Genomic DNA, 21,197 nt, shown 5'->3' with positions numbered 1-21,197 from the left:
CAAACCCGCGAGGTGCAAGGCAGTTAGTTGCCCACTGAAGAGGACGGGGAGGCTGGCAGGGCGTGGCAGGTGCGAGAAAGCCTACGTGGGGGCTCATCTGGGGGCTCCCCAAGTCCACGCCCCAAATCCCTGAGGGTTCAGAACCCTTCTTTCGACACGTACGTCAACAACGGCCTATCAATAAAAGCATCATTCTTCCCGGGAGAGGAGAGGAAACCCTGAAAAAAAGCGAGCCAAGACGGTTTTTTGTTTGTTTGTTTGTGGGCGTAGGAAGTGTCAAATTAGAATCGAGTCTCCCGTGACGTTTCCGAGGTTCCGAACGGGGAGACTCAGCGCCGCCCTCTCGATCCAAGTTCTGGGAGGGACCCAGGGAGTGTCCTCCGGGACCCGCCCCGGCACTCGGCGACACCTGCGCCGCTGAAGCCGCTTCGCCCCACTCCCCTCTCTGCCGAGGCGCCTCCCCTCTCCCTGGGGCCCAGGGTTGGCGGGAGGGAGGGAGGGTGCTTGATTGACGGGGCCGCTCATTGGCTAGAGAACTTGAGAGGGCGGGACAAAGAGGCCGAGGGCCGAGTTATGTCCTTAACCGGTTGGGTCGAGTTCCGAGAACAGGTCTAAGGACCGCCCTGAGTGGGTTGTTATGGTAACAAATGACCGCACAGTCCCTTACGAACGGACCAATGAGAAGCGCGGCGTTTTTTTTTCCTCCGCTACTTCCGAGGAGCGTGGGGGGGGGGTGGCGAACAGCCGGGACGCGAAGGGGCGGGGCCTTCAGGACGTGCCGCGGAAGGCCCGGAAGCGGGTGGGTGGGGCTTGTGACGCGCAGGCGGAGCCGGCCAATGACGCGCGGCCTGGTCGGCGGCCCCGCCCACCGCCGCCGCCCGTCTCCCCGCCCCTCGCTCATTTCGCACGACGCAGCGGTTGGGCGCACAGACATTTTCGGAGCTGGAGCCGCCGCCGCCAGCGCCGCCGCCGCCGCCATTTTGTGTCTGGAGAAAGCAGCAGCAGCAGCAGCAGCGACAGCGACAGCGGCAGCAGCAGCAGCGTCGGCGGCGGCTGGAAGCGGAGCGCGTTGACCCGAGAGAGGCGGCGGCGTCGCGTCCCCGAGCTTCCGTCAGGGTCGTCCCGTCGCCTCCTGCCTCCTCCGCGGGCGGCATGTGGCGGTGAAGCCTAGGCGGCGGCGGCGGCGGCGGCCCGGGGGCGCGGAGGAGGCGGCGGCAGGAGCGGCGGGCGGCGGGCGCGGCGACGAGCGAGCGGGCGAGCGAGCGACGGCGGCGCAGCGAGCGGCCGGGGCGGCGGCGGCGGCGTTGGCGGCGTCGGCCCGGGGGTCCCGGGCCGCGGCGCGATGTCGGAGGCGGCGGCGGCCGAGGCGGGGCCGGCGGGGGCGCGGGAGGACGCGTGCCGCGACTACCAGTCGTCGCTGGAGGACCTGACCTTCAACAGCAAGCCGCACATCAACATGCTGACCATCCTGGCCGAGGAGAACCTGCCCTTCGCCAAGGAGATCGTGTCGCTCATCGAGGCCCAAACCGCCAAGGTTTTTATACACCCCGCAGCCCCCCATTCTTCTCACCCCCGGGGCTTTAGCGGAGCCGGAGCCTCGTCGCGGCCGCCCCCCACAACACACACACGCCCCCACCGGGGCCGGGGAGCGGGGGGCCGCCGTGGGCGTCCTCACCTCCTCTCCTCTCTTCTCCTCTCCGCCCGATCTCGGGCCCCAGGCTGGGCCCAGGGCGACCCTCGTAGGGGCGGGCGCTGGGGCCCCCCGGAACGCTTCCCGCTCGGGGTCCCGCGGGTCCCCAAAAGCCGAGCCCGTGGGGGGGCGCCCCGGTGCTAGGCCGGAGCCACGGGGAGCGGGCTTCCCGGGCGCCCTCTTTTTTTCCTTTTTTAATCTCAGACTCCCCCCACCCCCATCTTCTCCAGTAGCGCTCTAGGGGTTTGGCACCTAGCGGGGGTCCCGGGGGCGAGGTGTCGGGCGGGAGGCGGGCTCCCCGGGCTCGTCCTGTTGGGAGCCCAACATGGCGCCCGGGGAGGGGAGCACATGACGCGGAGGAAGGCGAGGCGGGCGGGCGGGCGGGCGAGCGAGGAGGCCCGGCCCGGCCCGCAGCTGCTGCTCTGCCCCGCGGCCTCCTGCAGGCTGGGCTGGGCTGGGCTTTGGGTTAGCTTAGGGGGCGGCCCGGGTTTTATGGGGGGGCATTCCAGCCTGCAGGGTGTCCCCTCGATCCCACCTCGGGGGGCGTGGGGGGCTCGCGGGTAAGGGCTGGGGTTGTTCGGGGGGGGGGGAGAAGAAGGCTTAGGCAACCTGTAGGGGGAGTCTGGCCTGGCCGCGCGAGGAGCCCCGTACTCGGAGCTGCTCCCCAAAAGTTACGACTCCCTCCTCTCCTCTCCTCCTCTCCTCTCGGTCCCCCCTCTCCTCTTCTCTCCACTCCCCCTCCACCCACCGCGACCACCTGGGCGGGCCTTTTGCTTGTCTTGCCTGGGTCCCTCCGAGCTCCCGCAGCCTGCCCCCTCCCCTTCCCTGTTCTGCGGCTCATGGGGTTGGGGTGCGGGGTGCGAGCTGTCATTGCCAGTCAAGTTTGGGGTCCGGCTCGGCGCGGCCTCTAGTTGCGCTGCGCCAGCCCCGCGGTGCGCGGCGAGCCTTGGCCGGCTTGGAGTTTTGGGGCTCTCTCTCTCTCTTTTTTTTTTTTTCTTCTTCATAGTTGTTAGTGATGGAAATGGTCAGGCTGAGCCTCCTTTGAGCAGAGTGAACCCCTTTTAAAAGGCCACTTGAACAACCACCACCGATCTATTAATTACTGTCTAGAGGCGGTTTACTGTCTAGTGTAAAAACGGAGTGGTCTTGACTTAATAAATGGTTTTGAAATGTGTTGACTGGTATTATAAAATTTGTGAATAAAACATATGAAATATGTACTTGTCTTTTTTATTTACCTTTGTAAGGTGGTAGACTGTTTCCTAAGCCTTATTTTTAATCTACGTGGTTGTGTGTTTTGTTTTAAAACAAAAGTCTTTAAGTGACTTGGGTTCATTCTTTGAGGTTCCATCCACTCTTTTGGGTCAATCTGTTCACAAGATAATACACGGTTTCAGGCGACCCTTTCATAACTTAAGAGGACAACAGTGTAGGTCTTGGTTTCGTGGTTTTCTTTTTTTGGTTTCTGGTTTGTTTTTTTAAAGGGCCCGACAGGTTTGTCCTGCTCACTCTGACAGCTATAATATAGTCTTCCTCTTTTCCTATGACTGTCTTAAACAGCTTTTTTTAAAAAATATATATGATAGTTAAAAGGGAAGCATTTCTCGGACTCAACTTTTTTTTTGTTTTGTTTAAATTACTCTCACCAACATGTTGGACATGAAAGCAATATATTGCCTTATTGACATTGAATGTCACAGAAACAAAATGCACTTGATATTTTTGGAAAATCATCTTTTTAAAATCGAAGGACCAAGTGTTTAATCACTAGTATTCCATAGAGCCTGATAACTAGCTCCGGTTGTCAAAGAATATTTTCTTTTAACTGCATTTTAATGGGTCCAGAAGACCTTTGAGAAGTGCAATGTAAATACTGAATATATGACCACATTAAAACTTGTATTTCTACACAGTAGTGAAAATAGAATGGGACTGTTAGCTGATAAAAGCTGAATTTTGGGTGGCATACAGTTTTCCTGGTTATTTTTGTAAAACCAGAGTCGGGGAAAGTGTAAATAGTCACTGGGGAAATTACTTGCAGATTGGGCTTGAGGGTGAGGGGAGGGATTTTTCTCTGTCATTTGGCTAGTTTTTTTTGTTTCTGTAGGTGAATGTTTGTGTCCCTATTCTCTTGCATATCATCATTATTAAATTTAGGGTTTCACACCTAATTTACTCCCTAGAGGTGTCAGTAGCAAAAAGACATATGAGGATTCACTTAACCAATAAAAAGATAGCATGCTGAACAGATTCTGGTTTTAAAGAGAACCTGTTATAAGTACAACAGATGACCAAAATGGTGCAAAACATGACATGGTACTAGAAATCCTACTCAATAAAGCATCCACCCGACATGTTGGTACTTTCTAGCTTATTCACACGCAGTGGCCTTGCGTGTGAACCCTTTTATTAGCTAGTGCTGTAAAGAAAATTCCCTTACAAAGGTACTCAAAGGTGTCCTTAGCCTTTACTTGCGAGGTGTTAATCAGAAGCAAGAGCACTTCCACACACTTGTTTGGGCAATTGGTTTTGTGAAATCCCGGTGGCATTGTGTACTGCTGAAATTGAACTGACCCTAGCTACAAGTGGCTGTGGGTATGTACCTTACACACATGGGATGGGTAAAGGGGAGACTTGTTTGTGTGTGTATGTGCGCGCGTGTGCACGCAGGACTTTTTTTTTTTTTAAATCCCTGATGCTGTGGGTTTGGAGTTAACAGTTTATGTGGTGTGTCTTAATGTCCTCAAGTCTGTGAACCTGCTGATGCTTTCTGGAAGCTTGCTGTGCCTTCTAAAAGCCAGTGATGGCCAGGCATTGCAGTGGAACTGCTTGGGCACATTGCTTTACTTTGGAAAGGGCCACCTGTATCATCACCACAGCGCTGCACAAATTTAGTATCCCTGATTTGTGCATGTCAGAGGAAAAAATCTCGACGAAGAGTCGGTGCTGTGAAGAAAATCTTCAGGACAAATCCTGGTTTCCAGTCAAGTTGAACCTGACTTTCATGACTCAGCGGCTGCTCCATCCAGTTTTTCTTGTTACCAATAACAGTTTTCACCTTGCATGTTTGTTTGCAAGTTTTAAGTGTAATTTGTCATTAACTTCATTTATGAAGTATACTTTGTTCATTAGGCTAGAGAGAAGTAATCACAGATAACAAATGTTTTGTAGACATTAACATATAAAAAACATATCGATGGAATTTAGGGTTTCTGTCAAAAGGTCTAAATCTTAATTCACTGATGCTAGGCACACTGTCCTAAGTTAATGTGGATCACCAAACTTAACACTGGATGATTACCGCAAGCAACCCCCTCTGATTTGGTCACTTAAAACACAGGTCCTTTATTATCATGAATCTGCTTTGTGCTAGGGTTTTTTTTTCCCTTGTAATTCTGAAACTTATTTTTGTGCTCCACTTAAGATCATTGTAAAGAAATGACAATTTGGACACCCAAGTTTCTAAAGATTTACTATTAAAAATATTTAGTTATCAACAAAAGATAGAGGTCTGTATTGTAGGTTTAAAATTTCTTAAAATAACTTTTGGTGGCAATTCATTATACTAAACTTCTCAGTTTCTTTTTATTTAGGCTCCTTCCTCAGAGAAGCTTCCAGTTATGTACCTTATGGATTCTATTGTGAAAAACGTTGGAAGAGAATATCTCACTGCCTTTACTAAAAACCTAGTTGCAACATTTATTTGTGTGTTTGAAAAGGTACATATGCATTTGGAAACATTTGAATTAAATGTGTTCCTGATTAAATAAATACTTGCTTTTGTGTTGGGTTTCCTTGGGTGGATTTTTACTTTACATTTATCAAGTACCATCTAAAGTTACTGCTTTATCTGAGGCTTTTAAAGCAAATCCTATCGATTTTACTCAAGATTATTATTATTTTTTAATTTAAAAGTTGAATTTGGTTGAAAATTTGTCAGGGGAATGTGTAAAAAGATTAGAAGCTTTGCATAAAGGTACTTAAGAGCTTATTGTTTGAGATTCTAATATTAGGGCTATCTTTGAAAAAGCGTAATCCAACGACCCAATCTGATTAATGCCTGAAGCTTCAGATTCATACCCCCTACCTGTAGAACAATTTTTTTTTTATTACTTTGTGCTAGTTAATTTTACATGAGTATTTTTGGTTTGTGCGAATAGTAGACCAGTTAATCAGTTCAGGTTATTTGGAAATTCTTGTCCTCTGGATCTTCAGCTTATTTGTATGCCTGGAGATTGTAAATTTCTTGCATCATAATGTCTGCTAGTCTGGTTAGTAACAGTATGCTTTGAGGAAGACAAGGGATTGAAATATTTCCTGTCACAAAAATGTGAGTAAGGCATTTATAGTTTAGAAGTAGGGATACTGTTGTGTGTAGACATCTTCGTGTTAGAATTGGGGAACAGACTATTTTGAAAGAAGTAATTAGCATCAATTTACTTATTAAAAGTAGGGTGTTATTGAATACTTTTCCATTTAGGGTTTGGAGAAATGCTAAGTGTATACAGAAGAAAATTGGGAAAACTTTCAAATTATATTAGGAGCTTACTAGTGTATGTTAGACCTTTGCTAAATACTGTTCGCGAAATAAGACTGCTGCTCTCTGGGAATGAGAAGACAGCTTGTGTTATAGAACAGAAGATGAGCTAAATCAACCTCGTAGTTTCAGTATGGTCCACTTTAGGAGTGTAAATAGGCCATATTAATGTTGAAGATTTATAAACTTGTCTTGAGCATAGTTTTTACTATATCCTATTTAAAACTAATCGTTTTCCCAATTACTAGGGTACTCAGATGGCCAACTTAGAAAATATGCACATCACTACTGTGAGCAGTTATTTAAAGCTTAGGAGTGGGTAAATTTGTTTTATGAAGTAAAATTAAGGTATCTTCTACAACATAATTTTTAACAGCTATATTCTGTTGCTGAAGACAGTTTTTTTTTTCTTAATTGTAACTTTGTTCTATTGTGTAAATAAAGATTTAATCTATAGGATAATTTTTTTTTTGTCATCCAGGGTAAGGGGTAAGGGTACCTCAGGATCTAAAATTTAGAAACATTTTGTACTTCAGAAAATACTTGCCTAGTTTGTATGAAAGCTAATTGGTGATGTATTTTTTTTTTTGTTTTTGAAGGTGAAAATGATAGTTATGTTATTCAAATATACCTTCAAACTACTCATACATGTACAAATGAGTAGTATGTTAGAGTAGACTTACCTATTATATAAAATATTTTATAGTAACTTAACAAGCCATAGAATTTTCTGTTGTTCTAGGTTGATGAAAATACTAGAAAAAGTTTGTTTAAATTACGTTCCACATGGGATGAAATATTCCCTTTGAAGAAACTTTATGCCTTGGATGTCAGAGTCAATTCGTTAGATCCTGCTTGGCCTATTAAACCTCTACCCCCCAATGTGAATACTTCTAGCATCCATGTGAATCCTAAATTTTTAAATAAATCGGTAAGTTTTAATATGTATGATATTTAAACTTTTATCTAATTTTGAGTTATGAAATTTCATGTCAGGAAAGAAGTCCAGACTGAATTGGCTAAGATGTAATTTTTACCTCAGTTATAGTGTTAAAAAATAAGTTATCTTTGGGGGTGGGAAAAATAAGTTATCTTTGTTTTGGTATTATATATATTTCAGCTTTAAGTTTATTGTGTACATTTTATATGACTGGCCATTTAAGATTATTAGTACACAATGCTGATGATTTTGGTTTTTATTTTAGTTATGCTTTCTCTTCCCCTATCCCCACAACAAATTATTTTTTTCTTATAGCCTGATGAACCTTCAACACCTGGCACAGTGGTCAGTTCACCTAGCATCTCCACTCCTCCAATTGTTCCTGATTTACAAAAGAATCTAACCCAAGAACAACTAATAAGGCAGCAGTTACTGGCAAAACAAAAACAGTTGTTAGAACTTCAGCAGAAAAAGCTGGAGCTGGAGCTAGAGCAAGCTAAGGCACAATTGGTAAGTAGGGGATATATGGCATCTTAAGTTCTAGAAAGATTTTTTGGTAGGGGAGTAATTTTTTATTTGAATTAATCTGTTTTGAAGGTATGACTAATTTGAAGTAAGACTAATTTTTTGCAGTCAGGGACTCAGACCCAGAGTTTTTAGCAGTTATGCTCTACTGCTGAGCCACATCCCTGGCCCCTGGTTTATTACTAGGTCACATTTTTCTACCCTTATAATACTCTTGAATATGAACTATACAGTTTTTAAAGATAATCATCTATTAGAGTGTTATTTTTTTTCTTTCTTTTTTTGGGGGATGTCACATCCCCGGCTGCGCTCAGGGGTTACTCCTGGCTCTGCTCAGAAATCACCCCTGGCAGGCTCAGGGGACTACTATAGGGATGCCGGGATTTGAACCACCGTTGGTCCTGGGTTGGCTGCTTGCAAGGCAAAAGTCCTACTGCTGTGCTATCTCTCTGGCCCCCTAGAGTGTTTTTTTTTTTTTGGGGGGGGGGGCACACCTGGCTATGCTCAGGCTGTCTGCTCAGAAATAGCTCCTGGCAGGCACGGGGACCATGTGAGACGCCGGGATTCAAACCAACCACTTTAGGTCCTGTATTAGCTGCTTGCAAGACAAACACTGCTGTGCTATCTCTCCGGCCCCGAGTGTTATTTTTTATTATGCCGCTTTAGTTGTGTATTACAATGAAACTTGTGGTCTACTTAATATCAGTGCCAAGGGGGGCCGGGCGGTGGCGCTGGAGGTAAGGTGCCTGCCTTGCCTGCGCTAGCCTAGGACGGACCGCGGTTCGATCCCCCGGTGTCCCATATGGTCCCCCAAGAAGCCAGGAGCAACTTCTGAGCGCATAGCCAGGAGTAACCCCTGAGCGTCACAGGGTGTGGCCCAAAAACCAAAAAAAAAAAAAAAAAAATATCAGTGCCAAGATAATTATTGGTCTGTTACAGTAAATACTTTTGCATATTTAATCTTTTGTGAGACGCTTCATAGGCAGAAGTCAGGATCTTCAACTATCTCTATAAGAAGTTAATACAAAATAAGAAGGCAAGAAAATAATATATTTCTGGTTTTTTACAATTAAGTTAGCATGACCTCAATAGTTAGCAATACCTCAAGTGCAATGATTTAGCAGTTTCTTAGTAGCGGTTTGGCTTAGTAGTCTGAATAATTAGAAAGAGGGAGCATTTTAAAATTTTGTTTTGCAGGCCCGGAGAGATAGCACAGTGGCGTTTGCCTTGCAAGCAGCGCGATTCCAGGACCAAAGTGATTGGTTCGAATCCGGAGTCCCACATGGTCCCCCGTGCCTGCCAGGAGCTATTTCTGAGCAGACACAGCCAGGAATAACCCCTGCAGCCAGCCAGGTGTGACCCAAAAAAACCAAAAAAAAAAAATTTTTAATTTTGCTTGGGATTGTTAGGAAATCCCCATGCATAGGACTAATAGGACATACAAATACTTAAACTTTATTGTAGGTTTTTACTTAAAATGTATGGTATAGGGCCCAGAGAGATAACACAGCGGCATTTGCCTTGCAAGCAGCCAATCCAGGACCAAAGGTGATTGGTTTGAATCCCGGCGTCCCATATGGTCCCCTGTGCCAGCCAGGAGCTATTTCTGAGCAGACAGCCAGGAGTAACCCCTGAGCACCGCCGGGTGTGGCCCAAAAACCAAAAACCAAAAAAAAAAGTATGGTATGAACAATTACATAAGTGGATTTGCTTAGTAAAGCATTATGTTTTTTAGTTTTGAATTTCTTCATTAACTACATGTTTTACAGTATTAACACAAGCATTTTATTCTGTATTTCAGGCAGTTTCACTTAGCGTCCAGCAAGAAACATCCAACTTAGGTCCTGGATCTACACCATCTAAATTACATGTTTCACAAATTCCTCCTATGGCAGTTAAAGCTCCCCATCAGGTTCCAGTGCAACCTGAGAAAAGCCGTCAAGGTCCATCTTTACAAATTCAGGATTTGAAAGGAACTAACCGGGATCCTCGTCTTAACAGGATGAGTCAGCATTCTTCTCATGGAAAAGATCAGAGTCATAGGAAAGATTTCCTAATGAACACATTGAGTCAGTCTGATATTAAGGCAAGTAAAACTGTTCCCTCCGAAAAAATTAATTCATCAAAGCAAGAAAAAAGTAAATCAGGTGAAAAAATAAACAAGAAAGAACTTGACCCATTAGACTCGAAATCTAAATCTAAATCTAAATCACCATCACCTTTGAAAAACAAATTATCCCATACAAAAGACTTGAAAAATCAAGAAATTGAAAGCACAAGGGTTTCTGATATGAGCAAGAGAGATCCGAGATTAAAAAAGCATTTTCAGGATAAGATTGATAACAAAGATGATGATTTAAAAGAGAAGAGGAAAACTGCAGAAAAAAAGGATAAAGATGAGCACTTAAAATCGTCTGAACACAGACTGGTTGGAAGTAGAAATAAAATAATAAATGGCATTGTACAAAAACCGGATACAGTAGAAGAATCTGAAAAACAAGGGACTAAACCAGGGAGATCAAGTACTAGGAAGCGATCAAGATCACGATCACCCAAGTCCCGATCACCAATTATACATTCTCCAAAGAGAAGAGATAGGCGGTCACCCAAACGAAGGCAGAGGAGCATGTCTCCAACGTTGACACCTAAAGTTGGAAAGATTCGTCAATCAGGAGTTAAGCAGTCACATATGGAAGAGTTTACACCACCTTCGAGGGAAGAAAGAAATGCTAAGAGAAGTACTAAGCAAGATATTAGAGATCCAAGAAGAATAAAAAAGACTGATGATGAAAGGCCACAAGAAATGATAAATCAGCATTCTACAAAGTCAGGTGCTGACACAAAGGAGAATGTTGACAACTGGCCAAGTTCCAAGTCGAGTAAAAGATGGAAATCTGGTTGGGAAGAAAATAAAAGGTAGGAACATTTTTAATATTTTCAAAGAATTGTTCAATGTGCACTTTTAAGAATTTAGTATTTAGAACCTTGTATGAGGCCACTTGAGTCCAATCCCTGGCATCCCATATGGCAGGGGTGGTGAACAGGATTTTTACCCTCATTCAAAATGGCAAAATGCAATATGTGTTTAATATATTATTGTTAAAATTATAACTTTTGTGTGTTTGTCTGTTTTGTTTGTTTTGGCAGGTCACTGAGTGATGTGGCTCTCTGACTCTCACAGTTTAAAATTTTGGCTCTTTGTGTTGAACTTGTTCACCACCCCTGCCGTATGGTTTCCTGAGCCCACAGGGAGTGATTCTTGAGTGTAGAACCAGGAATTACCCTCTGCACGCTCAGCTAGTTGTGACCCAAAAGCAAAAAAAAAGAAAAAGAAAAACAACTTGGATGTTTATTGTGTACACTTAAATTAAATACATCTTAAATTTTACTTAATTCTTGAAACTCTGGGTTAAATGCTGCTATTATTCCTGTTTCTCTTTTACAGATATGAAAACTGGAGTTTAGTTTTAAACTTAAAACCTGGGTCAGAGAGATAGTACAGCGGACAGGGTGCTTGCCTTGTGTGCAGCTGTTGATCCCCAGTGCCCTATATGGTCTCTGAGCTCTATTCGGAGGGTTTTCTGAGTGCAGAGCCAGGTGTGGCCCAAGAACCCCTCCTCCCCCAAATCAAAACCATGTTAGGTTTCTTACTCGGGACATAACAAGGATCTATTGGTATCTATTTTCCTGATTTTGCATAGGTGTTCATATTCATATTTATGATTGCATCTATTCATTTTAATCAGATCTTTTGAAAATAATCCTTAACTAGGTTCTGGGTGTTAAAAATGCACAAAGTAATGAACTATTTTTATGGCTTCAGTTTACAACAGGGTGATGAACATAGTAAATCTCCTCATCTAAGGCATAGGGAGAGCTGGTCAAGCACTAAAGGATTATTATCACCTCGAACCCCAAAGCAGCAGCATCGATTAAGTGTAGATGCCAATCTTCAGATTCCTAAAGAGTTAACTCTTGCAAGCAAAAGAGAATTACTTCAAAAGGTAGTTACTGTGATCCATATAATCATTCTTTGTATTTTTTGTAAGTACTTTTTTATATATTAAGTTATATTTCGTAAATACTCTTAATTTTAAATATAAAAATACTTTATTTTCTTTCATCACCCCTATGCAGACGAGTGAACGTTTAGCATCTGGTGAAATTACGCAAGATGAGTTCCTTGTTGTTGTGCATCAAATTCGACAGCTATTTCAGTATCAAGAAGGTAAACATAGATGCAATGTACGGGATAGTCCTACAGAAGAAAATAAAGGTGGATTAAAAAAGAAACCTCTCTTATCTGATGCTGAATTAACCTACTATGAACATAAAGCAAAACTGAAAAGGACACAGGTTCAGCATTCATTTCCAAGACTTGACCTCTTAGATCCTGATATTTTTGACTACCCTTTGACTGATGCCTTGTTGTCTGGAATAGAATGTGAGCCATCCAAAAGTAAACATGCAAGTAGGAATAGTGGAGCACAGTTTGACAGAAAAGAACAATTTAGTGAAAGAGCAAGACGTCTTTCTCCTATATCTGGGAGTCGTACTTATGCTGAGAATCTTTCACCCCATGAGGGCCGGAGAAGACATGACGAGCAAGTCTCTGCTAAAGGTAGAAAAAGTTAAATCAGATTATGCCTATTGAATCACAGCAGTGAAGGGAAAATGAACCAGCTAAGTGGGGATGGATTTTTGTGACTATTCAGACTCATTTTTTGTTTCATTTTTCCCCTCAAAAGGGAAGGGGAAGGGAGTTACTATAAGACTAACTATGTTAGGTACTTTCTTTAGGACTTTTATGTAATCTGATTTAATCTTCACAACATAGTCAATATATAGTATTCCCATTTTGTAGACAGGAAGTAAGATCAAAGAGGTTAAAATAACTTGCTCTCAAAGTAAGATACTTAGAAAGTTGATAGAATGGAGTTTTTGGTTTTTTTTTTTTTTTTTGGCCCAGATGTGTCTGACTCTAAGATTGTATCCTCTTAACTTCATGCTGCTTGTTGATGTTTGCTTCTTCCCTGCTCTTGAGTGAGGTAGTTCCGTATATTTTTGGATGAATACTGAAAGATTAAGATAATTTTATATAAATTCAGATTTAGGGAAATAATCTTTTTCTTTTTAAAAGGTGTACGAGAAGAACAAAGATCACCATTCAACGATCGTTTTCCTCTTAAGCGACCTAGATATGAAGATTCAGATAAACCATTTGTAGATAGTCCTGCATCAAGATTTGCCGGCCTTGATACAAATCAGCGACTTACAGCTTTAGCTGAAGATAGACCATTATTTGATGGGCCTAGTAGGCCATCAGTAACTAGAGATGGCCCAACCAAGATGATTTTTGAAGGACCTAATAAATTAAGCCCTAGAATTGATGGACCTCCTGCACCGGGCTCTCTTCGGTTTGATGGGTCACCAGGACAAATGGGGGGAGGTGGCCCTTTGAGATTTGAAGGACCACAAGGTCAGCTTGGAGGTGGGTGTCCTTTGAGATTTGAGGGCCCTCCTGGACCAGTTGGGACACCTATGCGGTTTGAGGGACCAATTGGTCAAGGAGGAGGTAGTTTTCGATTTGAAGGTTCCCCTGGTCTGAGATTTGAGGGGTCTGCAGGTGGTTTGAGATTTGAAGGACCAGGGGGCCAGCCTGTGGGTGGTCTCAGGTTTGAGGGACATCGAGGTCAACCTGTGGGTGGTCTAAGGTTTGAGGGACCTCATGGTCAGCCTGTGGGTGGTCTTAGATTTGATAGTCCTCGAGGTCAGCCTGTAGGTGGACTTAGGTTTGAGGGTGGCCATGGTCCATCAGGGCCTGCAATTAGGTTTGATGGACCTCATGGTCAGCCAGCAGGTGGGATTAGATTTGAGGGCCCTTTGCTACAACAGGGAGTTGGAATGAGGTTTGAGGGCCCTCATGGTCAGTCAGTAGCTGGTTTGAGGTTTGAAGGACAACATAATCAACTTGGTGGGAACCTTAGGTTTGAGGGTCCACATGGTCAACCAGGAGTTGGGATTAGGTTTGAAGGACCTTTAGTTCAACAAGGAGGTGGAATAAGGTTTGAGGGTCCTGTACCAGGAGGTGGCCTAAGAATTGAAGGGCCTCTGGGTCAAGGTGGTCCAAGATTTGAAGGCTGTCATGCTTTAAGGTTTGATGGACAACCAGGGCAGCCGTCACTCTTGCCAAGATTTGATGGAATGCATGGTCAGCCAGGCCCTAGATTTGAAAGAACTGGTCAGCCAGGCCCGCAGCGATTTGATGGACCTCCTGGGCAACAGGTTCAACCAAGATTTGATGGTGTACCTCAAAGGTTTGATGGTCCACAGCACCAGCAAGCATCAAGGTTTGATATTCCTCTTGGTCTTCAAGGCGCACGATTTGACAATCATCCTTCTCAAAGACTTGAAACTTTCAATCAGACTGGTCCATATAATGATCCACCTGGTAATGCTTTTAATGCCCCATTCCAAAGACCCGAACAAATATTTGATACATCTCAAGGACCAAATTTTAATGGACCACATGGTCCTGGAAACCAGAATTTCTCAAGTCCCCTTAATAGAGTTTCTGGACATTATTTTGATGAAAAGAATCTTCAGAGTTCTCAATTTGGAAACTTTGGTAATTTACCAGCTCCAATAGCAGTAGGAAATCTTCAGGCATCTCAACAGGTAAGCTTATAGTTTGAAGGTTGTTCTGTGTGCTTCTAGGTTGTGAGTTTTTTAAATGGATGTCTTTGTCTATAGACTGGAAAGTTCTTAATGTATTCCAAACTCCACAAAGTGAGGAAAGTACTGGATGAGGTTGTTAGGGATAAAATTTGCAATTTAAATTAAAAGGTTGAACTGTTGTAGGATTCTGATAAATCTGTCATTTTAATTACACACATACTTAGACATTTTGACAGTCTGTTTAATTCTTTTTACCTGGCTGCTTTTCACCACCTTTTAGCCGAATTTAAATTGTTAATAGTTGTAACTTCCCAAATACAGTCATGATATCACATAAATATGTACAATCACTGATGTTCTTTTGTACTTTTATCTGTATACAGTTTATTGTAGTTTTTAAAAATTCTGTATACATTTTAAAATACTTATTGATTTTTTTGCTTTTTAATTTTGAGTGACACCCGGTCCAAAGTAGTATTTAAACTTATATTTATAAGCTATATTTATAAAACTATAAGCATAGCTGGGGCTCCTGGACCAAATGGAATACTAGTATTTGCCTTGTACGTGGCCAAACCTTGGTTTGCCATGTGCAAAACAAATGCCCTACCCACTCTACTATCACTCTGGCCCCTTTTTCACTTTTTAACTTTCCCTTTGACATTTACAGTATTTTGTAACCTCAGAGTCTGGTGGCCAAGTAGGATAATAAGAGAGTTCAGATTGCTAATTATACCAAATTGGGACATCAAAAAGCACTAATACTTGTTTTGGACTCAGCTTTGCTGTTCATGAGCTTTTAAGGTTAGATACTATAGTACACATCTCTGAGTACATTCAAATTAAAAAAAAAATCTAGTTGTAAATTAAAGGAAAGCACCAAGAAGGTAAATGATTTATCAAGCTTTTTATCTAGAAGTTAAGTGAGTCCAATAAAATGCTTGTAATATAGAAATTTCCTTTGATAGATGATTTGGTGATAGTGAATGAATCCAGGATCTTATGGATTGTCAGGCATGTTACTCTCCACTGAACTTTATCCTTGAAGACCCATACCTGAATATTTTTATGTGGTTAGAATATTAAAGTTGATTAAAAGGTAGAAAAGGTTGTTTATTAAACTGAGATTTCTCTTAAAGAGTTCTGACTGGTGTTGCTCAGCCAGTAAGCAATTTGGACAAGGACAGTTTTTACCAGTTCATCCACAAAATCCTGGAGCATTTGTTCAGAATCCTTCAGGTATGTACTTAAAAGTTTGTAAGTAAAGTTGTGCTTTGCAAATGATAATTTTTGTAATTGATTGAGTAGCTTTTGAAAATAAGTTTTGAGAGGACATATTGCAATTCAGGGAAATCTAAACTTCTTAAATTGTTTGGGGGTGTTTGTTTTGTTTTTGTATCACTCCCGAAGCACTCCGATTACTCCTGGCTCTATCCTCAGAAATTGCTCCTGGCCTGTACCAGGGACCTTATGGGCTGCAGGGATTCAAACCACTGCATGCAAGGCAAATGCCTGCCTTTGCTATCTCTCTGGCCTCAAAATTATTTACCTTGTTGATTGTTGTTACCTTAATCCTGTTTACCATGACTTTCCTATTAAAAAGGAGGAAACCAGTTGGGGTTGGGTGGGTCTGGAGCAGTGGTCCTCATAACTATGGCCCGCGGGCCACATATTGTATTTTGTATCTGTTTTGTTTCTTCATTGCAAAGTAAGATATATGCAGTGTGCATAATGAATTCGTTCATAAGTTTTATTTTTCCTATAGTCAGAACCCTCCAATGGTCTGAGGGACAGTGAACTGGCCCCCCTGTTTAAAAAGTTTGAGGACCCCTGGTCTGGAGGATTGGGTTAGGAGTGTGACCTTTTTATTGAGGTAAAATAAAATAACAAACTCAATTTTTTTAATCTTTTTTTTTTTTTTTTTTTTTTGGTTTTGGTTTTGGATCTTGGGTCACACCTGCAGCACTCAGGGGTTACTCCTAGCTCTATGCTCAGAAATCGCTCCTGGCAGTGTCAGGGGACCATAGGGGATGCTGGGGTTTGAATCACCAACTTTCTGCATGCAAGGCAAATGTTTTAACTCCGTGCTATCTCTCCAGCCCCTAATCATTTTTTAAATCTTGGTGTTTTTTTTTTTTTTCTTCACAAACTCAAATTTTTTTTTTTCTTTTTGGTTTTTGGGCCACACCCAGCGTTGCTCACGAGTTACTCCTGGCTGTCTGCTCAGAAATAGCTCCTGGCAGGCACGGGGGACCATATGGAACACCAGGATTCGAACCAACCACCAAATTCCACTGTGCTATCTCTTCAGGCCCACAAACTCAATTTCTAATCTTAGTTGAGATTTATTAATTGATCTTTTGAGTTTTTGTTATTGTGTATGTATTGATAATCTAATAAGCATTTAAATTTAAGGATGCTTGGAACAATGCCTGATAAAGTTGATTCATTTAAGTTTTATCAGTTCTCAATATTGTTGAAAAATAAGTGAAAAACTATTTCTGTTTTTCTTTAGCAAAGTCCTAATAAGCCTCTCAGTATGTTAGACCTGGTGAGATGTAAAAAATTGTTCCGAATAGTAACAATATTGGATACCAAGGTTTTAAAAAAATCTATTTTGGGACATGGAGCGATAGCGCAGTGGAAGGGCGTTTGCCTTGTACTAGGCTGACCCAGGATGGACCTCCTTTTGATCCATCCCAGATGGTCCCCCAAGCCAGGAGCGATTTCTGAGCGCATAGCCAGGAGTAACCTCTAAGTGTCACCGGGTGTGGCCCCTCCAAAAATGTATTTTTATATGTGAAACTAGTAAATTCTATAGAATAAAAACCAAATCATAGTATCCATTTGGTTCTGAATTATTAAAGCAGCTATCTTCAGAAAAAATGATCTTGTGAAGTATTTTTGTCTATAAGTTTATAGACTTGTCTAAGGCTTCTGAACTAAAACCAGTTAAGCTATAGTCTCTGATGTGACATTAAACTGTGTTGAGTTTGTACTCCCAGCTATACTCAGGGCTTAATCTGGCTATGCTCTCAAGGATCACCACCACTCCTGGCTGGACTTAGGGATTATGTAGAGTGCCAGGAATTGAACTTTTAGTTCAGCCATGTATAAATATAAAAAAGTGTCTTGTCGATCCAGGACCAAAGGTGGTTGGTTCAAATCCCCGTGTTCCATATGGTCCCCCGTGCCTGCCAGGAGCTATTTCTGAGCAGACAGCCAGGAGTAATCCCTGAGCACCGCCAGGTGTGGCCCAAACAACAACAACAACAACAAAAAAAAAGAGTGTCTTGCCCCAATGTACTATCTCCAGTCCTAAAATACTTGTTTTTTAAATTCTAGTGACAATTATTCTCTGTCATAATAAGGAAAGATTTTGGGCACTAAAATGAGAAGACCAGCATTAAAATATTCACTCAGCTATTTTTATAGGGTAGATGTTTATAGTATAAGTTATTTCCAGAGTTCAGACAGGAGATAATAAAAGGTAGTATTTACCTGGAACTCTTTTCAAAAGACAGTCAAATGATTAATGTATTTTGATGTTAATACACATTTTTTACCACTTAGTTTTTCTTTAATAGAGGATTTGTTTAGGGGTTGGTGGCATAACAATTTGCAAAAACTAATAACCTTAGGTTATGTGTGAAATGGTTTTGCAATGTCATAGAGGATCTTCCCCCTGGGATGGATGAATTGAATTGAGATACTTACACCTTCTAAATTGGAAGTAAAAATGTTTTTTCTAGAAATTTATTAATGTACTCATATTAGTCATGAATATGATAATTAGGCTCATTATTAGGTTTTTACAGTATTGCAGGATGACTAAATAGTGTTGAAGTACTGTGCAATAGGTAGGGCATTTGCCTTGTATATGGCTGGTTTGGGTTTGAACACTGGCAGCTCATATAGTTCCCTGAGCACCACCAGGAGTGATCCCTGAGCTGAAGCAAAGCCAGGACTAAGCATGGAATATTGCCAAGAGTGGCCCCAAACAAAACAAAACAAGCAAAAGGAATCAAATACTCAGTCCCTTAAAAGTTTTCCTTTTAATCCTTACTTAAATGTGAACTATCTATATTTTACTGTAAAAGAAACCAAGGAACATCTTTTGTTTTATTTTTTTTTATTTTGGGTCACATCGGCTGCACTCTGGTTACTCCTGGCTCTGCGCTCAGAAATCACTCCTGGCAGGCATGGGGACCGTAGGGGATGCCAGGATTCGAACCATTGTCTATCCTGAATTGGCTGTGTGCAAGGCAGATGCCCTACCGCTGTGCAAAATGTTGACCCCAAAGGAGTGATTTTTCTTTGTGTATGTGTGTGTGGGGGGGGGGCCCACATCTAGCAGCTTTCAGAGGTTACTCCTGGCTCTGTGCTCAAATCTCTCCTAGCAGGCTTGGGGGACCACATGGGATGACAGGAATCAACCCTGGGCCCATCCAGGGTTTGCCATGTGCAAGGCAAATGCCCTACTGCTGTACTATCGCTCCTGCCACTGAAGGGGAAGTGACAAGGAACATCTTAAGTATATCAACACAACTTAGAAAGTGGAATTTCTGGGGCCGGGCGGTGGCGCTAAAGGTAAGGTGCCTGCCTTGCCTGCGTTAGCCTTGGATGGACCACGGTTCGATCCCCCGGTGTCCCATATGGTCCCCCAAGCCAGGAGCAACTTCTGAGCGCATAGCCAGGAGTAACCCCTGAGCGTCACCGGGTGTGGCCCAAAAACCAAAAAAAAAAAAAAAAAAAAAAAGAAAGTGTAATTTCTAATTAGAACTCAGGTGTATTGTGGTTTTAGTGTTAATCTGTAAATTACTAAACATGACTGCTCATAAGTCATGTGAACAGCTAGTAAGAATCTTCAATGTAGGGCCCGGGGAGATAGCACAGCGGTGTTTGCCTTGCAAGCAGCTGATCCAGGACCAAAGGTGGTTGGTTCGAATCCCGGTGTCCCATATGGTCCCCCGTGCCTGCCAGGAGCTATTTCTGAGCAGACAGCCAGGAGTAACCCCTGAGCACTGCCGGGTGTGGCCCAAAAACCAAAAAAAAAAAAAAAAAAAAAAAAAAAAGAATCTTCAATGTAGTATAAAAAGCTGATGCTAGGGGCCCGAGTGATGGCTCAAGCGGTAGGATGATTGCCTTGCACATGCTAACCTAGGACAGACCTCAGTTCCATCCCCTGGTGTCCCATATGGTCCCCCAAGCCAGGAGCGATTTCTGAATGCATAGCCAGGAGTAACCCCTGCGTATCACTGGGTATAGCCCCCCCCAAAAGCTGATTCTATTAAATTTGTTAGTTATAAATGCTTTTTGAATAATCAGTATGAATCTTAGATGTATAAAAAACTGATTCTGTTAAAGTTCACTTATAAGGTATAAATGATTTTATGATTGACTTCAGGTTGATTTATTTATGCATTTAGATGTTTCATTAGTCATTAATTTGCTTAATGTATACAAGGTGTTTTGTAAAGGGTATTATAGAGTTGTTAAAGTCAGTGAGTAAGGTGATTGCTTTACATATAGCCAAGCTGAGTTTGATCCCTAGCATTGCATATGATGCCCCTAGCACCATCAAGAGTGATCCCTGAGTGCATAGGCTAGAGTAAACCTTTCCTTTTTGGTTTTTGGATCACATCCAGTGGCGCTCAAGGGTTACTACTGGGTCTATGCTCAGAAGTCATTCCTGGCAGGCTCAGGGGACCATATGAGCTGCCTGGAATCTAACCAGGGTCGTCTTTCCAGGGCTGGCCTCGTTCAAGGCTTGTGCTATTTGCTCTGGCTCCTCTGGAGTGAACCTTGAATGCTACTGTATGTGACCCCCAAAAAACAATCAAAATTAAAACAAGCAAAAAGTTGTTAATAATCAGGAATTTAGATAAAGTGTACAAATTATGTAAAAAGATTTAAAAAAATATATATGTTTTTGTTTTTGGGCTTTACGCTGTGGTACTCAGAAGTTACTCCTGTTTCTGTGCTTGGGAATAACTCCTGACAATGTTCAGGGGACCATATAGGATACCCAGGATTGAATTGAATCAGGGTTGGTTGTGTGCAAGGCAAATACCTTACCTGCTGTACTATAGATCCAGCCTCATTAAAGGATTATTTTAATGATTTAGATTTTTTTCTAAAGTACAACAATTAAAATAGACAAGTTCATCTTGAGAAATTTTAAACGTTAGAACAGTATCTAGAAAATATATAAATGGATTGCTCTTTATTAATGAACTAAAGATAATGTTAACTTCTAACTTGTTCATATTATCAAAGCTTTAAGTAAACCATGGTACCTGTTTAGCAGTAGTTAAGCCTCTAAAGGAAGAGGGGAAGGATCCTCTTAAGTCACATGTCTTATCGTCTTGCTTCAGTTACTTTATTATTGGGTGCGGGGTATGAAGGTGAAGAGTCACTTCCACAGAAACTTGAGTAATATTTTTCATAATGATCTGTACTAAGGGATTGTACTTTACTTGATTTATATAAAATGTAAGTTGAGGTAGGAATAGAAAATGCTCAAAAGCTGGTAAATTATAAACTGTATGTGACTTTCTGTTTCGTGGTTTTTTTTTTGGGGGGGGGCACACCTGGGGTTACTCCTGGCTTTGCATTTAGAAATTGCTCCTACCTGGAGAGATAGCACAGCGGCGTTTGCCTTGCAAGCAGCCGATCCAGGAACAAAGGTGGTTGGTTCGAATCCCAGTGTCCCATATGGTCCCCCGTGCCTGCCAGGAGTTATTTCTGAGCAGACAGCCAGGAGTAACCCCTGAGCACTGCCGGGTGTGGCCCAAAAACAAAAACAAAAACAAAAAAAGAAATTG

At 42.5% G+C, this 21,197-nt stretch overlaps 1 protein-coding gene across 1 annotated transcript in view; it reads left to right on the top strand.

The window, feature by feature from the left end:
* Nucleotides 1–1,342: 1,342 nt before the first annotated feature.
* Nucleotides 1,343–21,197, top strand: part of PCF11 (PCF11 cleavage and polyadenylation factor subunit) — a 30,681-nt gene continuing 10,826 nt past the window's right edge. The window contains 10 exon segments of the mRNA XM_049780071.1: nucleotides 1,343–1,534; nucleotides 5,284–5,409; nucleotides 6,970–7,158; nucleotides 7,483–7,677; nucleotides 9,494–10,608; nucleotides 11,516–11,696; nucleotides 11,830–12,313; nucleotides 12,833–14,372; nucleotides 15,513–15,540; nucleotides 15,543–15,609. Coding sequence (XP_049636028.1) covers nucleotides 1,343–1,534; nucleotides 5,284–5,409; nucleotides 6,970–7,158; nucleotides 7,483–7,677; nucleotides 9,494–10,608; nucleotides 11,516–11,696; nucleotides 11,830–12,313; nucleotides 12,833–14,372; nucleotides 15,513–15,540; nucleotides 15,543–15,609 — 4,117 coding nt within the window.

Source organism: Suncus etruscus, chromosome 9, assembly GCF_024139225.1.
Source record: "Suncus etruscus isolate mSunEtr1 chromosome 9, mSunEtr1.pri.cur, whole genome shotgun sequence".
Taxonomy (NCBI): Eukaryota; Metazoa; Chordata; class Mammalia; order Eulipotyphla; family Soricidae; genus Suncus; species Suncus etruscus.
Note: the sequence above shows the minus strand (reverse complement) of the source record. Positions and strands in the feature narration are given on the sequence as shown.